The following is a 17932-nucleotide window of genomic DNA, read 5'->3' on the forward strand; positions in this document are numbered from 1 at the left end:
TTATTTCCAATTCAGACCTTGGGCCCAGAAGTAGATGGAAGGGGTGACAGGGAGTGGAAGATATGCCTTGACTTACTTGGCCTAAGTCTTTTTTTTGTTTGCTGTACGTGGGCCTCTCACTGTTGTGGCCTCTCCCGTTGCAGAGCACAGGCTCCGGACGCGCGTGCTCAGCGGCCGTGGCTCACGGACGGGCCCAGCCGCTCCGCGGCATGTGGGATCTTCCCGGACCGGGGCATGAAGCCGCGTCCCCTGCATCGGCAGGCGGACTCTCAACCACTGCGCCACCAGGGAAGCCCTGGCCTAAGTCTTAAACGATCTTTACAGACCTGGGGGTTGCAGCAGAGCCTCCTGTTGGGACAGGTCAGAAAGTTATTTTGTGGTCCTGCAAGAGCTCATACCTTGCTTATATAGGGCTGTCTGGAGATCAGAACAGCCCTATGACCATATGTGGCCTACAGGTTCATTTATTGACTCAAAAAGTACTTCTGAAGACTTCCTCTTGGTTGGACAGAGTTTTGAGCCCTGGGAATACAGACAGAAATGGTCTTTTGCCCTCATGGAGCTTGTAGTTTAGTGGGGAAGGCAGGCAAACCAGTAGACACAAGCAACTAAAGGTGTAATGAAAGTTTGTGTTAAATTGTGAAGGAAATGAATGGAATGCATTAAATAAAATAGAGAGTGAAACGGTGTTAAATAGGGTGGGCGAAGAAGACCTCTTTGAGCAGTGACCTGCGGGTTGTTGCGGGGTGGGTAGGGAGTCAGCTGGGTTAAGAGAGGAGATAGAGATTTCCAGACAAAGGCGGAGCAGGTACAATGGTCCTGAGGGGTCAAGATCTTGGTGTGTTGGAGGATCTGAAAGGAGGCCGGGGTGATTGGAGAGTCAGGCCTGAGTTGGATCATTTAACTCAGGTAAAGTGTTTGGATTTGATTTGGAGTATAACAGTAAACCATGGAAAAGTTTAAGTGACAGGGATGAAAGGGATGCCTTACGGGATGAACTGGCAGCTGGACCATGCTTCTGTGGGGTGGGAAGAGAAGTGAATCTGAAAAACAAAAGAAATTTAAACATCTCTAACTTGCTTCTCTTTAAGACTTTGGATGCCTTAAAATCATCTATAGTCTTGCAATTTTCTAGGTATGTCTGCTAAGAAAATAATTGGGCAAATGCCCAAAGAGGGTGTGTGTAGCAATGTGTATCAGAGCTTTATTTATAATAGAAAAAAAAAATCCCAGGGAAACCTAAATGACCATCAGCAGGGAATGGTTATATAAAGTTCTGCTTACACGTATAATGGAATTATATGCATCCTTTCAAAATGCCAAAGTCTGAGACACACTGTTAACAGAAAAAAAGTTAGTGTTTTTTTTTTTTTGGTTTATTTTTGACTGCGCTGGGTCTTCGTTGCTGCTTCAGGGCTTCTCGTTGCAGTGGCTTCTCTTGTTGTGGACCATGGGCTCTAGGCGCACGGGCTTCAGTAGTTGCAGCATGTGGGCTCAGTAGTTGTGGCGCATGGGCTTAGTTGCTCCGCGGCATGTGGGATCTTCCCGGACCAGGGCTCAAACCCGCGTGCCCTTGCATTGGCAGGCAGACTTTTAACCCCTGTGCCACCAGGGAAGTCCCAGAAAAAAAGGTTTATAAAATCATACCTTTGTTTTAAAAAGGAAATTGCAAGAATAGAAAAAGACTGGAATAGACAAAATGTCAATATATAGTGGTGTTCTCTGGCTAGTAGAATTAAGACTGATTTTTATCTTCAAGAAAAAAGACTTTTAAGCCGGAGCATAATGTGGTCTCAGATATGTTTTTTTTTTTTTTTTTTTTTTTGCGGTACGCGGGCCTCTCACTGTTGTGGCCTCTCCCGTTGCGGAGCACAGGCTCTGGACGCGCAGGCTCAGCGGCCATGGCTCACGGGCCTAGCCGCTCCGCGGCATGTGGGATCTTCCCAGACCGGGGTACGAACCCGTGTCCCCTGCATCGGCAGGCGGACTCTCAACCACTGCGCCACCAGGGAAGCCCTCAGATATGTTTTTGAAGAGTACCATGGTTGCTACAAAGAACGTGTTATAGAGGGGCAGGAGAAGCAGAGAGGGAGAGGCTGTTTCAGTAATCAGATAAGAAATGATGGTGTTTGCACTCTTAGGTCTAATTAGGAAGTAGGAACAATAGAATTCAATATTTATTAAACACATACAGTGTTTCAGACCCTGCTCTAGGCACTGAAGATACAGCATTGAATAAAGCAGATAAAATCCTGGTCCTGTTCATTAAGGCAGGATGGTGAACAGTGCAGTGCTGGAGCTGGTTCATACTGGCCCACGAGGGCTCACTGTCAAATTTTCAGGAATTTTTTTTTTTTTTTGGCCGTGCCACACAGCTTGTGGGATTTTAGTTCCCCGACCAGGGATTGAACCCAGGCCTTCTGCAGTGAGAGCTCGGAGTTCTAATCACTGGACCACCAGGGGATTCCCAAAATTTGCAGGAATTTTGACAACTGATTGTTGAAAACTCAGCCATTATTTAAAAATTAAATTATGTAAATTTAAAATTAAATTCATTTTATTAAAATCAAATATAATAAATACTCAAAACTCATCACTTCCTAATTATTTTACTGCATTTTACTATTACCTGTGCTCGTGGGCGTATTTATATGTGTCCTATCTGCAAGGTGGAAATACCACATAGTAAGTAGTATGTTACTGTGCCTTTCTTCTCAACTCCATGAGACGATGCAGCTTGAAGATGCTTGTTGGTAGCTTGAAGATGGCCGTGATAGGAGTATTTACACCACAGAAACTAATAAATGCTACAAATCAGGGCTTTTTCCCTTCTGGAAAGCTGGCTGTTAAACATGCACAAGACACCCCTTGAGAGGGTAAAGAGCACACCCCAGGGAGTCAGGCAGTCAGATCTTAATCATGGCTCTACCACTTGCTAATAATGGGCTTTGGCTAAGACACCAAAAGTCGGTTTCCCCATGTGTAACATGGGACTAATAATACAGTATATATTTTATTAAATCATACCAATAATATGATTTAATAAAATAATCCATGTTAAGTGTTTAGCACAATGCCAGGCACGTACATGTGCCCAACAGATATGAGCAAATTATTATTATAATTAGTTATTCATAGGGAAGCAAGAATAGACTATGCAGGAAGGTCCATTAGAAACAGAGCAAGAGAAAATCCTGGAGGAGTTGGTTGGGAGCAGCAAGCACTTTTTGGTACCTGGAGCTGTATCCCAATTCTTCTAAGCCCAGGGCAAGGGAGAATCCAGTCTCTGCTCCCTGGAGTACACAGCCACAGGCAGCAGGCCCAGCACAGGCAGCACTCAGTGGACCCAGAAGAAGTAAGTGAGGTCAGAGAACTCAGATGACAGCAGGGCAGGCTGTACACATCCATTCCAAGGGACAGTGGGTCAGTGTCCGGCTTAAATGTGGTCCCTGGCAATGCAGGGGAAAGCTCTGTCCATGAAGATGTTTGCAGGCCCATATTCAGACTGCCTTAGGGGCAAGCCAGAAAGCTGCTTGTTATGAGGATTGGGAAGGCTACATGGAAAAGGGGACGGTTGTATATTTCTGGGCTTGAATTCCCCAAGAAATCAAGCAAGAGACTGAGATCCCCACACCCGCTCTGGGCAGCAGAGATTTGCAGAGGGAGAGGACGTGGCACTAAGGCCCCACAGCCAGGCTGAGAAGAGCGAAAGAGGAAGGCTGTAGGGAGCCAGTTTCTGGGAGGAAAAACTCCGGGGCTGTGGCCTCTGGTCGAAGGGTGGGAGCGCACTGATCCCTTCGGCCTCCAGGGGGCGCTCAGGCCCAAGTATGGGCAAGCGCTTTGTCCTGAGCCGAAGCCAGAGCGCTGGGAAGGACTCAGGACAAGCAGAAACAGCCGTCTCAAATGAGGAGAAGAGAAGCAAGGCCAGCCCTATCTTGGGCCCCCTGAGAACAGTTGCCTTGTGCCCTGTTACCAGCACCAGGATGGCCAACATATCCACAGCCTGGGTTCTCAAATGGCCTCTCAGCCCCTGCTCAGAATATGAGCTTCGACCTGAGCTGCCTGCCATGTAGAAGACTCTGTGCTAGTCTAGTCCCTGAGAGGCTGGGGGGATGGGAGTGGGCAGGAGGAAGGAGGAAGGCTTCCAATTATGGCATCTAAGCCACCTTAGGGTAGACAAGCAAATTAGGAAACAACACTGGAAAAGTGCCACAAATCACTCTTCTGCGACAGGTAGATAGGGGTGCCATGAAGGGGACCAGAGTTGTGTGGGAAAGAAGAGGCTGAGCTGAAAAACCGCCATCCAGTATATGTGCTGTCTCCCCTCAAAGAGCCCGGCTAGGGCACAGGGAGGCTGCTGCCTGGACCAGCAGGCCCGTGCGGGGCCCTGCCAGCACAACTATCGAAGACCCTCACTGTGGGTTTTCCGAGGGGTGTCAGGGACTCGGTGTGAACGCTTCCATCTCCCCAGGCAGGCTCAGTGAAATCTGCAGGACACGCAGACACAGTTCTGGAGCTAGAGACAGCTGTTGAGGGGTTTGCTGATGAAAGGTTCACAGGGTGCTCAAGCAGGGAGAATCCCAGGAAGGTTATATAAGATTTGAGAGGCTAAAGAACAGGAGAGGGGGAGTCTGGGAGTAGCGGCCCCCAGTGCCCAGTGCCCAGCAGCTGGGGGGAAGCAGGTGCAGTCAGAGATGCCCTGCAGTGGGAGAAGGTGGGTGTCAGGTATGTGTTGAGGGAGCCGAGGCACTTTCCATACTGCCAAGGGCCTGGGGAGTCCAGCTTTGTTCACTAACCTAAGGGGAGGAATGCTGTTAACATGGCTGTCTCCACTGCAAGTCAGGAGAGGATGCTGAGGCTTTTGGCAGAGGCGTGATGACACGCTGTTCCAGAGGTCCCAGAAATCTCTGTCTTCCTGTTAGGAGGAATCTTCGCAGAGTAGATAAGGCAAGTGAGACCTTTGCTAAGGTTATATATGTCAAGGGCATCTGGGAGGGATCAGGGTTCCTTCAGGCTGGACTGGGGAACAGGGATCCTGGAACCTCAGCCTGGCCCAGAGCTGACTCTGCCCATATTTGTCTCCTGTAACTACATCTCAGATAGAAATGGGGCAGACTTTGGGAGTAGCCCCAGTGAGTGCCGAAGATAGCAGGTACCAGAGATAGCAGGGCTAAGAGGAGGAGAGGGATGTAGGGCAAGGACACTGGAGAGAGAAACAAGACCATAAGATGGTCAGTGCCAAGGAGACCTGGGACCCTTAGATCACAACATGCCTCCAAAGTAACACACCCCCAATCCTGATATTCTCCTTACCCCAGAAGCAGGAAAATTGTTAGCAATTTGGCTGCAACGTTAGTAACACTATGCAGTACTTGAAATTAACTTTTTTCATTCAACAAATATTTATTGAGCATCTATTACAGGCATACTTGTTTATTGCACTTTATTGCACTTCACAGATGTGGCATTGTTTTTACAGATTGAATGTTTGTGGCAACCCTGTGTTGAGCAAGTCTGTTGGCACCTTTTTTCCAACAGCAGCATTTGCTCAGTTCATGTCACTGTGTCACATTCTGGTAATTCTTGAAATATTTCAAACTTTTTCATTATTATTATATTTGTTATGGTGATCTGTGATGTTACTGTTGTAAAAAGATTACAATTCCCTGAAGGCTCGGACAATGGTTAGCATTTTTAGCAATAAAGTATTTTTAAATTAAGGTATGTACATGTTTTTTAGACCTAATGCTATTACATACTTAATAAATTACAGTATAGTGTAAACATAACTTTTAAAAATTTTTTATTTTTTTTAATTTATTTTATTTTTGGCTGAGTTGGGTCTTTTTTGCTGCACGCGGCCTTTCTCTAGTTGTGGCAAGTGGGGGCTACTCTTTGTTGCGGTGGGCATGCTTCTCACTGCGGTGGCTTCTCTTGTTGCAGAGCACGGGCTCTAGGCATGTGGGCTTCAGTAGTTGTGGCACGAGGGCTCAGTAGTTGTAGCTCGCAGGCTCTGGAGCGCAGGCTCAGTAGTTGTGGCTTGCAGGCTCTAGAGCGCAGGCTCAGTAGTTGTGGCGCACGGGCTTAGTTGCTCCACGGCATGTGGGATCTTCCCAGAGCAGAGATTGAACCCGTGTCTCCTGCATTGGCAGGCAGATTCTTAACCACTGCGCCACCAGGGAAGTCCCATGTAAACATAACTTTTATATGCACTGGGAAACCAAAAAATTTGTTTGACTCACTTTATTGCAATATTCACTTTATTGCAAGGGTCTGGAACAAACCTGAGATATCTCTGAGGTATGCCTGTACATGCCAGGTACTAGATGGAGAAAATGTAATGGTACAGGGACTGCCCTGGTGGTCCAGTGGTTAAGACTCTGCCCTTCCGATGCAAGTGGCACAGGTTCGATCCCTGGTTGGAGAACTAAGATCCCACATGCTGCGTGGTGTGGCAAAAATTTTTTTAAAAAATGTAATGGTACATAAAACAGGCAAATCAAAACAAGCAAAGAAACAAAGTACAAGCATGCAGAAGCGTAAGCGGACAGACAATAATTTCAAGTTTTATTAAGTAACAAAGGAAACAAGTGAGAGTCTGAAATAGCTAGAAGGGGTGGTCAAGAAAGGCTTCATTGAGAGGATAACATTTAAGCAAGAATCAACTGCAAATATTGTGAAACCCCAGTACAGTTCTATTTATTCTGTGATAGGTAAACAAAACACTTTCCCCTTAAGGTGGAAACTACGGAGAAAGTCTAATTACTAGTAGGCCTCTCTGGAAGAGAGACACCTCTTCCTGCACCATTACTGTCAGCCCTTCCCTCCCAGGTGAGTTTTGCAAAGCTCTTTGTCAATGGGGGTGGGGGCTAGGGTGGAACTTGGACTTTTGGCAACAGTGAAATATTATTGACCCATCAAGTGTAAAGCTAAAGAGGCTGGGGAATGCCCCCAAAAGGCCCCTGATGGAGCTTGGAAGAAGCTGTTCTCTGAGCAGTTCTAAGTGTGTTAGTGTATGTGTGTGGTTACTCAGTATATGTAAGTGTCAGTGTCCTTAGGGGTCTCAGAGCTGGGCATGGCACCGTACACAAAAATGTTCCTTTCCTCTTCTCTCCTCCTGCATTGTTGAGGTAAATCCAACCACAGAAAGGTGGCCCTCAATCAATCTACCCCCTTTCCCGACCTTATGGGCACTCAGACCCATCACCAAGGTGAAGAGAGTCACAGTCGAACACCAGTGGGCTGGGCTAGTCACTGCTCAAAAGTCACTGAAGGGGGATGGCCCTCCTGCCGGGAAGAGTTAGTCTTGGACTCAGATTTCTGTCCAGACCCTGACCTTATTTGCACTGATGTAATCAGCCAATATTGGCATAGCCCTGAGAGATCTCATTCCCAGCAGGCTTGGAGCTGGGGTGGTGCTGCTGCCATGCCTATATAGGGGCTCATCCAGGGGCCCAGAACTGTCCTGTGGCCTCTCCAGCTCATCATGGCTCGGGCACTGGGAACACCAGTTGTACCGTGGTTGTTGGGCTTGTGCTGGTCTCTGGCTAACGCCCATCCTCTTTCTCTGTGAGTGAAGCCGGGGCTGGAGGAGGACCGGGCTCCAGATTAAGAGTGGGCTAGGGGGCTTCCCTGGTGGCGCAGTGGTGGAGCGTCCGCCTGCCAATGCGGGGCACACGGGTTCGTGCCCCGGTCCGGGAAGATTCCACATGCCGCGGAGCGGCTGGGCCCGTGAGCCATGGCCGCTGAGCCTGCGCGTCCGGAGCCTGTGCTCCGCAACGGGAGAGGCCACAACAGTGAGAGGCCCGCGTACCGCAAAAAAAAAAAAAAGAGTGGGCTAGGGTCAGTTTTTCGGTCTGGGGCAAGTCTGGGGTCAGGAGCTAAAGGAGAGGGATTGGACCCTGTGGAGCCAGACATCTCCGTGTCTTCTCTCTAGGGCTAATGCCCCTAGGCATGGAGCTGAACGTGGGAATGCAACCAAGTTGGACCCCGATGTGATCGGTGAGACCCTGACTTCCTGAGTCTATCTGTCTAGCTGTGTCTCTGCGCTGTATCATCTGACTGGCCTTTTATTTGCTATCGCCCCACCTCCTTCCCAGAACGCTGCTCGGATGGCTGGGGCTTTGATGCTACTACCCTGGATGAGCATGGGACTATGCTGTTTTTTAAAGGTAGGAGGGGCTGGGATTGGGACATTTGGGACCTCAGACTTGGTCCCCTTCATCGAGGGTGTATCCATCTGCGGGAGATCGTAGGAATTATCTGAGAGTATCACCCATAGCTTCTTTGTAACTAGCTCAGTAGGCCAAAAGTTTGTTCCGTGTTCCTCAGTGAGTGTGCGTTTTGCAGGGGAGTTCGTGTGGAAGGGTCAAGACTGGACTCGGGAGTTAATCTCAGAGAGGTGGAAGGATGTCCCCGGCCCCGTGGATGCTGCATTCCGCCATGGTCATGACAGAGTCTTTCTGATCAAGGTACGGCTGGGCCAAGGTCACGGCCAGGCCAGGAAGTGCTGGAATCAACACTAGAGACCCTCCACCAAGTGGCCCTGGCATGGAGCCCTTACCAACAGGTTCCAGGTTTCCTCCCCCTGCGCCTGCCTTTTCTGAGAAAGCTCAGGCTAGGGGAGTCGGTGTGCACGCAGGCCTGGGAAGCACAACAGCCAGTGGCTCTTCCTCAGTCCTAATCTGCGTCCACACCTCTCTGCTACTCCTCAATCTGTCCACCATCCTTTCCTTCCGGGAAATTTCTTCCCTTGCTTCCACGACCCTGCGTCAAGTCTTCTTCCTGTGGTTGCCAGGTTGTTCACAACACAGTGGTACCTGGCCGAGGGGCAAGTGGAGGATGAGATCCAGCCCACTGTGCTTGTCAAGTCCCAGGCCTTGGCCCAGCCTGTGTCTGCTCCTAGCACCTTCCCCTGACTCGCACAAGGATGCTGTGTGGTCGGGGTGGCCCTCGCTACCAGCTTTGTTTTCCCTCCTGCCTCTTTTCCTGCTCTTCTCAGGCTTCTCATCCTGGGCCACGCCTTGAATGTTTCTTGGGGATCCTCCCCAGCCCTTCCATACACCCTGCCTGGGTGATCTCAACCACTGCCACGGCTCTGAGTTCTCTCCATGTTGTGGACCCCAGATCTGGATCTCTCCCCGGAGCTCCAGACATCTCTTTCTGATTTCCAGGCTGACATCTTCAACTTAGACGTTCCGTAGGCACCTCAGATTCAGCATCCCCCAAACGGAGCTCAGTATCTTCTGTACAAATTCACCCCTCCTCCTGAGTTCCCTGTTTCAGCAAATGGTACCACCACGTGCTGATTCCTGCAAGCCAGGTGCACATGGGTCTTGAGACCTGGACCCTGGTTATCTCTACAGGTTTATCTCCTCCTCCACCACATTCACTGTGTGCCAGCCACATGAGCATGCTGTGTACATGCTACTCCCTCTGCTGATAACGCCCAGTCCACACTTGTCTACCTGGAATATTCCTGCTCAGTTTTTAACTCTTGGCCCAAATGCCTCCTCCTCTGTGCAGCCTTCCAGGAATTCTCTAGGTTGACTTAGGTATTCCCCCTTTATTCCCAGTGCACTTCACATGCCTCCACCTTGGGGCTCACATGGCTAGGATTGTAGGATCCTTTCTGCTTTTGTACAGTGAACTCCTTGAAGGCAGAGACAGAGTCTTGCCACCCCTTTATCCCCAGTGCCTCTCACAATGCCTGGCATATGGTAAGTCATTCAGCAACTGTTTCTTGAGTGAATAAATGAACAAATGAATGTATGAATGGATGGATGATTGCAGGATGACTATTTGTGGATGTGTTTGCCAAAACCAGTGGTATTGCAGATAATTGTGCCATGGGAGTATCTGGTTGTACATAGACAGTTGTGTGTGGTACAGTAACAGTGATGGGATTTGCACAAACTGAAGTTGTGCAAGGGGACAGCACACTGTTGTCCACAGATGGACTGAGAGTGTGTGGGACTGCAGAAGGATATTATGTAAGTGCAATAGATCAAAGATGTGTGGGACGGCAGAGTGGCAGTATCTGGCGTGCATACTAAAAATAGCATGTTTTTGCATGCAGGGGGACAGAGTCTGGGTATACCCTCATGATAAGAAGGAATATCCAAAGTTGCTCCAAGAGGAGTTTCCTGGAATCCCATCCCCAGTGGATGCAGCTGTGGAATGTCACACTGAAGAATGCAGAAATGAGGGTGTCTTGTTCTTCCAAGGTCAGTCCAGGCTGGAATAAGAGAGCCTGGGGTAGTGGTAGGTTGGTGGTTATAGAGGTAGTGGTAGGGATGGTGGTGGTGGTGGAACCACTATATGGTTTCCTGATGAAGGGAAGGAGTAGAGAAGCCAATTATGGTCTAGTGGTCAAGTAGGGGAAGGAGGGGAAGTCATCCTGGAGAAGGTAACTGGGTGTAATTCTGCTAAAAGTCCCTCATTGTCCCCCATGACCCTTAGGACAAATCTAGGTTCCTTAGTTTTACATACAAGGTTCTCCATGACCAAGTCCCTATTGATCCTCCAGCCTTGAGTCTCATCAAACGCTTACCTTGAACATGAAGCCCCAGAAACGCTATGCTGTTCCCTGTACACCCAATTTGCTTCATGCTTTAGACTTTTGTTTCTGGAGTTACATCTCCCCATCTTGTCTGCCTTGTAACTCCTCCTTCAGATTTTAGTTTAAGTATCACCTTCTCTGGAAAGCTTTCCCTGACTCGTCCCACCGCCCTTGCTGAGCTGATCACGTGTACTTTGCTGCTCCATTTTATTGTATGATTACTTTCCTCAACTGTTTCCCTGCTGGGCTGTGAGCTCCACGTGATGGGGACCATATCTGGTCCATCCTGGGGCCAGTACAAACACAAGGGAAGGCACAGCCCGGCCTCACTGAATGCTTGTTGGTTGATTGGACAAAGGCAACCGCACGTGGTTCTGGGACTTCACTACAAAAACCAAAAAGGAACGTTCCTGGCAGGCTGTTGGCAACTGCTCTTCTGCCATGCGATGGCTCAGCCACTACTACTGCTTCCGGGGTAACCAATTCCTGCGCTTCAACCCTGTCACGGGAATGGTGTTTCCTAAATACCCTCTGGATGTCCGAGACTACTTTATGCCCTGCCCTGGCAGAGGTGAGAAAGCCCAAGCCCTGGGACCTCCTGGAATTTGTCCACCTTCCCTGAGTTCGCAGACCCCATATAAGCCAGCTCCTACCTTCACCCTGTGGAATGACACCTTGGCCCTTGCCCTAGCTCCACTTCCATTCTGGCTCTCCCCAGCTGTCCTCATATGGGGACAACCTGCACCCCCAATAACCCCAGCCATCTCTTCCACCTCGGAACTCATTCTGCCCTCTTGCCTTCCTGTGTTCCCCCTCACCCATTTCTCCCCCAAGGCCATGCACACAGGAATGCGACTCGCCATGGGGATAAACGCTGTAGCCCAGATCTAGTCTTGTCTGCACTGCTGTCTGACAAACATGGTGCCACCTATGCCTTCAGTGGTAAGAGATGCCCTCCAACTCCCCCATCTCTGCCCTCCATACCTCCCGTCTCTTTCACGTGTGTCTCCCATCTCTGGCACATTTCCTCCATTTTCATCACTGTGCCCCATATTTTGTCCCGTCGGCCCCCATCCTTACACGCTATCACGCCCCCTTTACACCCCTCACTTCGTCCAATGCATATGGTTCAACCTGTCTCTCATCGCTGAGGCCTCTAGCTTCACCTGTCTGCCTCCCAGTACCATCTGTTGGTACATAGGGACCTCCTGGCCCCATGACTCCTCGTATTCTCTTTGCTCTTGCATGTCTCGCAGGGTCCTCTGGCCCTCCCCACCTTGAGCTTCTCATCAGGAGCTCCATCTTGTTCCAGGTGCCTGGTTCCTATGTGCAGGCCTCTGGGCACAGCATTACCTGGGGATGAGATGTTCCCATTGCTGAGAACCGGCCAACAACTGTTCAGTCCCTTAGACCTTTAGGCAATAGTTTCACCAGCCTGAAGAGATTTCTCCTCTGAGTGACCAGGAGAAACCCCTCGCCTCAGACCTGTGCCATTAAAAACCATCTGATGATACCTAAGGATGTTCTGGGGCTAGTCAGACAGGTAGTGATAAGTCTTGATCTATACTTGAGGACAGCTCCAAGAGAAGGAGTGACCTACCACATTACACTCAGCCTAAGATATATGTATGATCAGACACAAATGTAAAATAGTGGTGATAATACAGAAGAGTGAAAATCCTTTCTTGCTCCTAATCCCTGAATAAATCTGATCAGATATGACTACGAAGCTATAATGAAAAACACACAGCTGCAAGGAGAGCATATGCCCACAGCAGGAATGCGTGCTGTGATGAGAACGTGCCTCCGTGATGAAACACACACCTGTAGTGAAAAGGCAGACCTATGCTGAGAATATATGCCAGAGTAAGAACACATAAGTGTCAGAAGAACATGCAGCTATGGTGAGAGCGAGGCACCATGGGGAGGACACATACACAAAGCGAAATAGCAATGCTTGCAGAGATAGAGAGATAAACAGACAGAGAGAGACATGGAGATAGAGACGCTAAGGAAATAGGGCCACAGGGACCACACAGAGATGTAGAGAGAACACCCAGCCATGGAGAGATCACGGAACCTCAAGACCATGTGTCCATAAACAGAATGCAGCTGAATTCCTAAATCAGGAGTATTAGAGATGTTCTATAGCTGTTGAGAGAATACTGTTATGTTAAAAATACCCAGCGGAGGTGGGAACTCACTGTCTTGGTGAAAACACCAGTGTGACCCAGCCACTCAGCACAGGGCTGGTCCTCTCCTCTCCCTTACTGATAAATCTCTTGTCTGTACCTCATAGCTGCTAATCCATTCTCTCTGTTTTGTCACTACTTCGGCTCGCACAGGGACCGTCACGCCCTCTCTACTTTCTCTGTAGTCAGGATCTTTCAGCCTCAGATCCGACTGATAACTGCCTCGGCTCTCTTTTTCCTACTTGGATTTCCAGAGAGAGAATGGGACTGGCTCAGCCCATATTTTTATTCCAGACCACATTCAAGTGGCTGCTGGTCGGCCTCTGCATCGACTTCTAATGGACTGGGGGCTCAGCACTTACTTCCTCTGCACAAAATGCAGCGCAGCTCTGATTCTCAAAATAGGGGCCACGAGCAGCGTAGTTTCAGCAGGAGGGGAAGGTGGATATGTAGTTACTGTGACTTGCCCAGTTAATACCCATAAGGAGAACTTGTGGCTGCATTGGGAATACCAGCTATTTTTCGAGCACCGAAAAATAATCGACTACCTGATAGGCACTGGGTGTTTTTTCTAGGCACTGAGATACAGTCGTGAACGTGGCAGATGAGACACCTGCCTTCAGAGAGCCTGCTAGACGGAGAGAGGACAGTAAAAAAGAGAAAGTGAAAGAGAATACTTTCAGGCAGTGTTAACAGCTGTGATGTGTTCTGGGAACATCAGAATGCTTCTTATTCTCAAATACCATTTGAAGCTAGAATAAATGAATGTATGAGTCGTTGATGTTTTAAAATATAAAATAAAAGAATGTTAAGTGTCCCCAAAAAGCTGTGAAAAAAATAAGACAGGATAATGGGATAGAGGTGAAGAGAATTAGGGGCCCCTTCACTGAAGAGATGATTTTTGAGCTGAGATTTCAGTGATCAAAAGGAATTAGCCACGTAAAGCACTGGAGGAGAAGCATTTTAGGGAGGGTAGACAGCAAATACTTCGGGGAGGCAAGAAAGGAGGCCAGTGTGGCTGACATGCTGAGAAGGAGCCAGGTAAGTGGCTTGAAAAGAGGGAGGCAGGGGTCAGATGACATGGGCCTGGTAAGGATTTTCAACTGTAAAAGGAAGCCGGGAAGGGCTCTTGATCAGAGCTGTGATATGTTCTGGCTTATTTTTTTAAGCATCTGTCTTTTTATCTTACTTATTTATTTATTTAATTTATTTATGGCTGCGTTGGGTCTTCATTGCTGTGCGCTGGCTTTCTCTAGCTGGTGGCGAGCGGGGGCTACTCTTCGTTGCGGTGTGCAGGCTTCTCATTGCGGTGGCTTCTCTTGTGGCGGAGCACGGGTCCTAGGGTGTGCAGGCTTCAGTAGTTGTGGCACGCTGGCTTCAGAAGTTGTGGCTCGCGGGCTCTAGAGCGCAGGCTCAGTAGTTGTGGCGCACGGGCTTAGTTGGTCCGTGGCATGTGGGATCTTCCCGGACCAGGGCTCAAATCCGTGTCCCCTGCATTGGCAGGCGGATTCTTAACCACTGCGCCACCAGGGAAGCCCATGACTTATTTTTTTTAAAAGATCATCCTGGCTTCTTGTGGAATATAAGTCACAGAGGTACAATTGTGTAAGCAGGGAATCCAGCAAGGAGTTCTTGCAGCTGTCTGGATTAGAGGTGATGACAGCTTGGACTGGGATAACAGCAGCAGAGGTGGTGAGGGGTCATCGCGACGTATTCTGGAAGTCGGGCCCATAGCATCTAACCAATGCCTTGGGTATTGATCGGAGTGGGGAAGGGGAAAGAGAGGTTTCAAGAATGACTTGGCTTTTAGGGACTGGGAAACTAGGTGACTGGTGGTTTCTTTTTCTAAAATTGGGAAAGACTAGGGAAGGAGATGTGTGTGTGTGTGTGTGTCTGTGTGTGTGTTTGGTGGGGGCAGAAATAAGTTTGGACACATTAGGGTTTTGGTGTCTAATGGTCCCAAATGGACAGGTCAGGGAGGCAGCTGAGTTTGCGCCTGACACTCAAAGAAGCAGTCCATCAGATCCAAAGGGAACAGATCAAAAGTCATCAGTATATAGGTGGTGTTTAAAGCCCTGGACTAGGTGAAATCACCAAGAGAGTGAGTATAGATAGAGCAGAGGTCCAAACTGGGGGATTCCAATAATAGATATCAGGCTGAAGAGGAGTCAGAAAGTTAAGAAGAACCCTGGAAGAGTCTGGAATCACAGAGCCAAGATCCAAAAAAGATATTTAAAGAAGGGACCTGTGAGCAGTCAAATGCCACTGAGAGGTAGAGTAAGATGTAGACATTAGATTTGGCAAGTTGGAGGATACTAGTGACCTTGAAAAGAGAAATCTCAATGGCAAAGGGAAACAGGAATGTAAGTGAAGTGGGCTGAGGAAGCAAAGGTAAATGAGAGTTTAGACAATTCCTCTAATAAGTTGTTATGAAAAGGGGAGAGGAAAATTAGGGTGCTGGTCTGGCTACTCCCTCCGTCTCCTACCATCTCAAGGGATTAGAGAACACAGCCAGCGCGAGAACGCCCAGGGGAAGCTTGCTGCGCTGCTTCCCTTTGAACTCCTGGCCACTGTCTCACTGTAGCATCTCTGCACAGACATCTGAGATGCATAAGGAGACCCCACTGAACTCCATGACGGACGTTGGCCTTACCTGGCAACTTGGCCACTGTTCTCCAAGCTCGCCTTTCCGTCAGGCCCCTACTGACTCCGATTCCAATTAGGTCACAATGCCCAACTTTGCCAACCAAGTCTTCCTCAGCTCCTCACATGGCCTCTTCCCTCTTGGCCTCTGGATGCATTCTTTCCTCCCTCTCGAGACTCACCCCTGCCTCTGTCACTTGCCTCTTCACTGCCTGGTCTTTTACAGTCAGTACTAGAGGTACCTCTGCTACCCCACAGGATCCCACTACTGGCGTCTGGACACCAGCCAGGACGGGTGGCATAGCTGGCCCATTGAGCATCTGTGGCCCCATGGTCCTTCAACAGTGGATACTGCCTTTTCCTGGGATGATAAGCTCTATCTGATCCAGGTGTGTGTTGGGAGTGACGCATGAGGTGGAGACTGGGAAAATACCCAGCTCTGTGCTGATTAATGTCCTTTGTCCTCCAGGGCACCCAGGTATATATCTTCCTGACAAAGGGAGGCTATATCCTAGTAGATGGTTATCCAAAGCGGCTGGAGAAGGAATTCGGGAGCCCTCATGGGATCAACCTTGATACTGTGGATGCAGCCTTTACCTGTCCTGGGTCTTCTCGCCTCCACGTCATGGCAGGTGAGGGGTGTCGGGCGCTGAGGGGGGGGGCCCGTTCTGCTACTTCTCTGTGGCACAGATCCCCGTCATGTGAGAAGAGCCAGGTCAGGATCCCCATGACGTGGAAGCCATGTTACGTCCGGTGTTTCTTCCCAGGACGGCAGCTGTGGTGGCTGGACCTGAAGTTAGGAGCTCAAGCCACGTGGACAGAGCTTTCTTGGCCCCATGAAAAGGTTGACGCGGCCCTGTGTACGGAAAAGTCTCTGGGCCCCAGCTCGTGTTCCGCCAATGGTCTCGGCTTGTACCTCGTCCAAGGCCCCAATTTGTACTGCTACGGAGACGTGGAGAAATTGAATGTGGCCAAGGCCCTTCCCCAGCCCCAGAAAGTAAACAGCCTCCTGGGTTGCCCTCACTGACAGCGCTGCTGATGTGAGGCTGGCCCAGCTCCTTCTCCTGGTTTTCCTTACAATAAAGCCAGAGTGCTCCCTCGCTTGGATCAAAGGGCCCTGGTTGTGGAACAATCTCCCTTCTTTCTTTGAGTTGAGCAGCTCGTAACCTCTCTTTGGAGGCTCTTAAATAGGCTGTGGGAGACCAGGGAGGGGAGGGCTCAGGGACAGACCTCATTTCTGCACAGGTGATTCCTGAACCCCGGTCATAAACTGACTTCTTCCAGACGACTGAGACAGAGAGGGAAACAGAGGAACCAAAGTAGAGAAAGGAAGCCCTGTGTCTACCCAGCACGTAAGAGGCAGAGCAGGGACTCTGCCCCCACCTGCTAATAACTGACCACAGCTTGGCCCCAGGACATTGGGAAAATAGGGCTGGAGGCGGCTACGTTTGTGCAAAGTGGGTTGGCTCGGTGCTGCCACGGAGGGCCGCAGGGGCCCTCAAATTGTAGGTCCAGGGGGTTCAGGGAGCATCACTCCAGAAGACAAGTCTTTGGTTGCTATGAGTTAGGCATAACAAGTGGAATGAAAACAGAGTGTTTTCACTCACCTGAGGCAAGCTGGGGAAAGGGGAGGAAGCCTGATTCGGGGAGGTGGCACCATGAAACACATTTGCAAAATGTCACACAGCCCTTGGGGGGTCCTGCTGGCTAAGTCCCCTGGGTATCTGCACCATCTAGGCCAGCAAATGTCGTCTGGGTGGAGGTTGCAGTGGTTTGTTCTTTTCAGGTCATAAGCTGACCAAGGCTTTAGGCTCCAAACTTACTGACAACCATTTGACTGGGGATTGGCCTGGACTATAGACAACTGGGTCTCAGGTGAGACCCTTTTCCTCCTCTACGTTTCCAACCCACCTGAGCTTGAAAGTTTGTTTGTTTGAGGCTCAAAAAAATAGCCTCAGACTCTAGCAGAGGGCCCTCATTCTGAGCTTCCATATCTTAGCCTCAGTGACTTCTTCCATAAAATGGGTATAATACTAGACACCTCCCAGTGACAATGAGTATGGATGGACTCAACCCATCTCTTGGATTCACTCCGGAAGGGGCCTGAAAGGATACCCACACTCTGGCCCATGGCCTCTCCTGGTTTAGGGTCAGCCCCTCCTGACCTGGTGGCCTCCTGCTCTTTCATGGGTAGAAGAGTAGATGGACAAGCTTTGCACTGGGAGGCCAGGCCATAGAGTGGCTCCCAATAGGCACCAGGCCCCTGCGGTTCAGTTGAATTGCCTGAGGTTCCTTGCCCAGCCTCAACAGCTAGGAAGGGAAGCAGGGGATGAACCTGGGCCCCTTAGATCAGGGTCCACCCAGCACTTGCGGTTGGCTGGGGCTGGGAACTAAGGTAGGGGCCAGGCACCAGGGCTGTGGGGTCCACTTCCAAGGAGTGTCTTGAGCTTTCTTTTCCAACCCGGAAGATGTCTGGATGGTTCTCCTCATGGGATGGCTGCTCCTCCTTCAGTCTGAGGGGTGAGAACAAGGCCAG

General features: G+C 49.6%; 1 protein-coding gene across 1 annotated transcript; it reads left to right on the forward strand.

Moving 5' to 3' along the window:
- The first annotated feature begins 7486 nt into the window (after positions 1–7486).
- On the forward strand, positions 7487–16423 carry HPX (hemopexin). Its single transcript, XM_060157811.1, has 10 exons — positions 7487–7569; positions 7937–8001; positions 8100–8171; positions 8350–8471; positions 10079–10226; positions 10920–11132; positions 11396–11503; positions 15655–15785; positions 15866–16028; positions 16164–16423. Exons 1-10 carry the CDS (start codon positions 7487–7489, stop codon positions 16421–16423), a joined length of 1365 nt encoding a protein of 454 aa, XP_060013794.1.
- The last annotated feature ends 1509 nt before the right edge of the window (positions 16424–17932 follow it).

Source organism: Lagenorhynchus albirostris, chromosome 9 (assembly GCF_949774975.1).
Source record: "Lagenorhynchus albirostris chromosome 9, mLagAlb1.1, whole genome shotgun sequence".
Lineage (NCBI taxonomy): Eukaryota > Metazoa > Chordata > Mammalia > Artiodactyla > Delphinidae > Lagenorhynchus > Lagenorhynchus albirostris.

Coding starts and splice junctions, on each gene's coding strand:
- HPX (XM_060157811.1), top strand. CDS start 7,487: ATGGCTCGGGCACTGGGAACACCAGTTGTACCGTGGTTGTTGGGCTTG. Junction 8,172..8,349: donor GACTATGCTGTTTTTTAAAG/GTAGGAGGGGCT, acceptor TGCGTTTTGCAG/GGGAGTTCGTGTGGAAGGGT. Junction 11,504..15,654: donor TGCCACCTATGCCTTCAGTG/GTAAGAGATGCC, acceptor GCTACCCCACAG/GATCCCACTACTGGCGTCTG.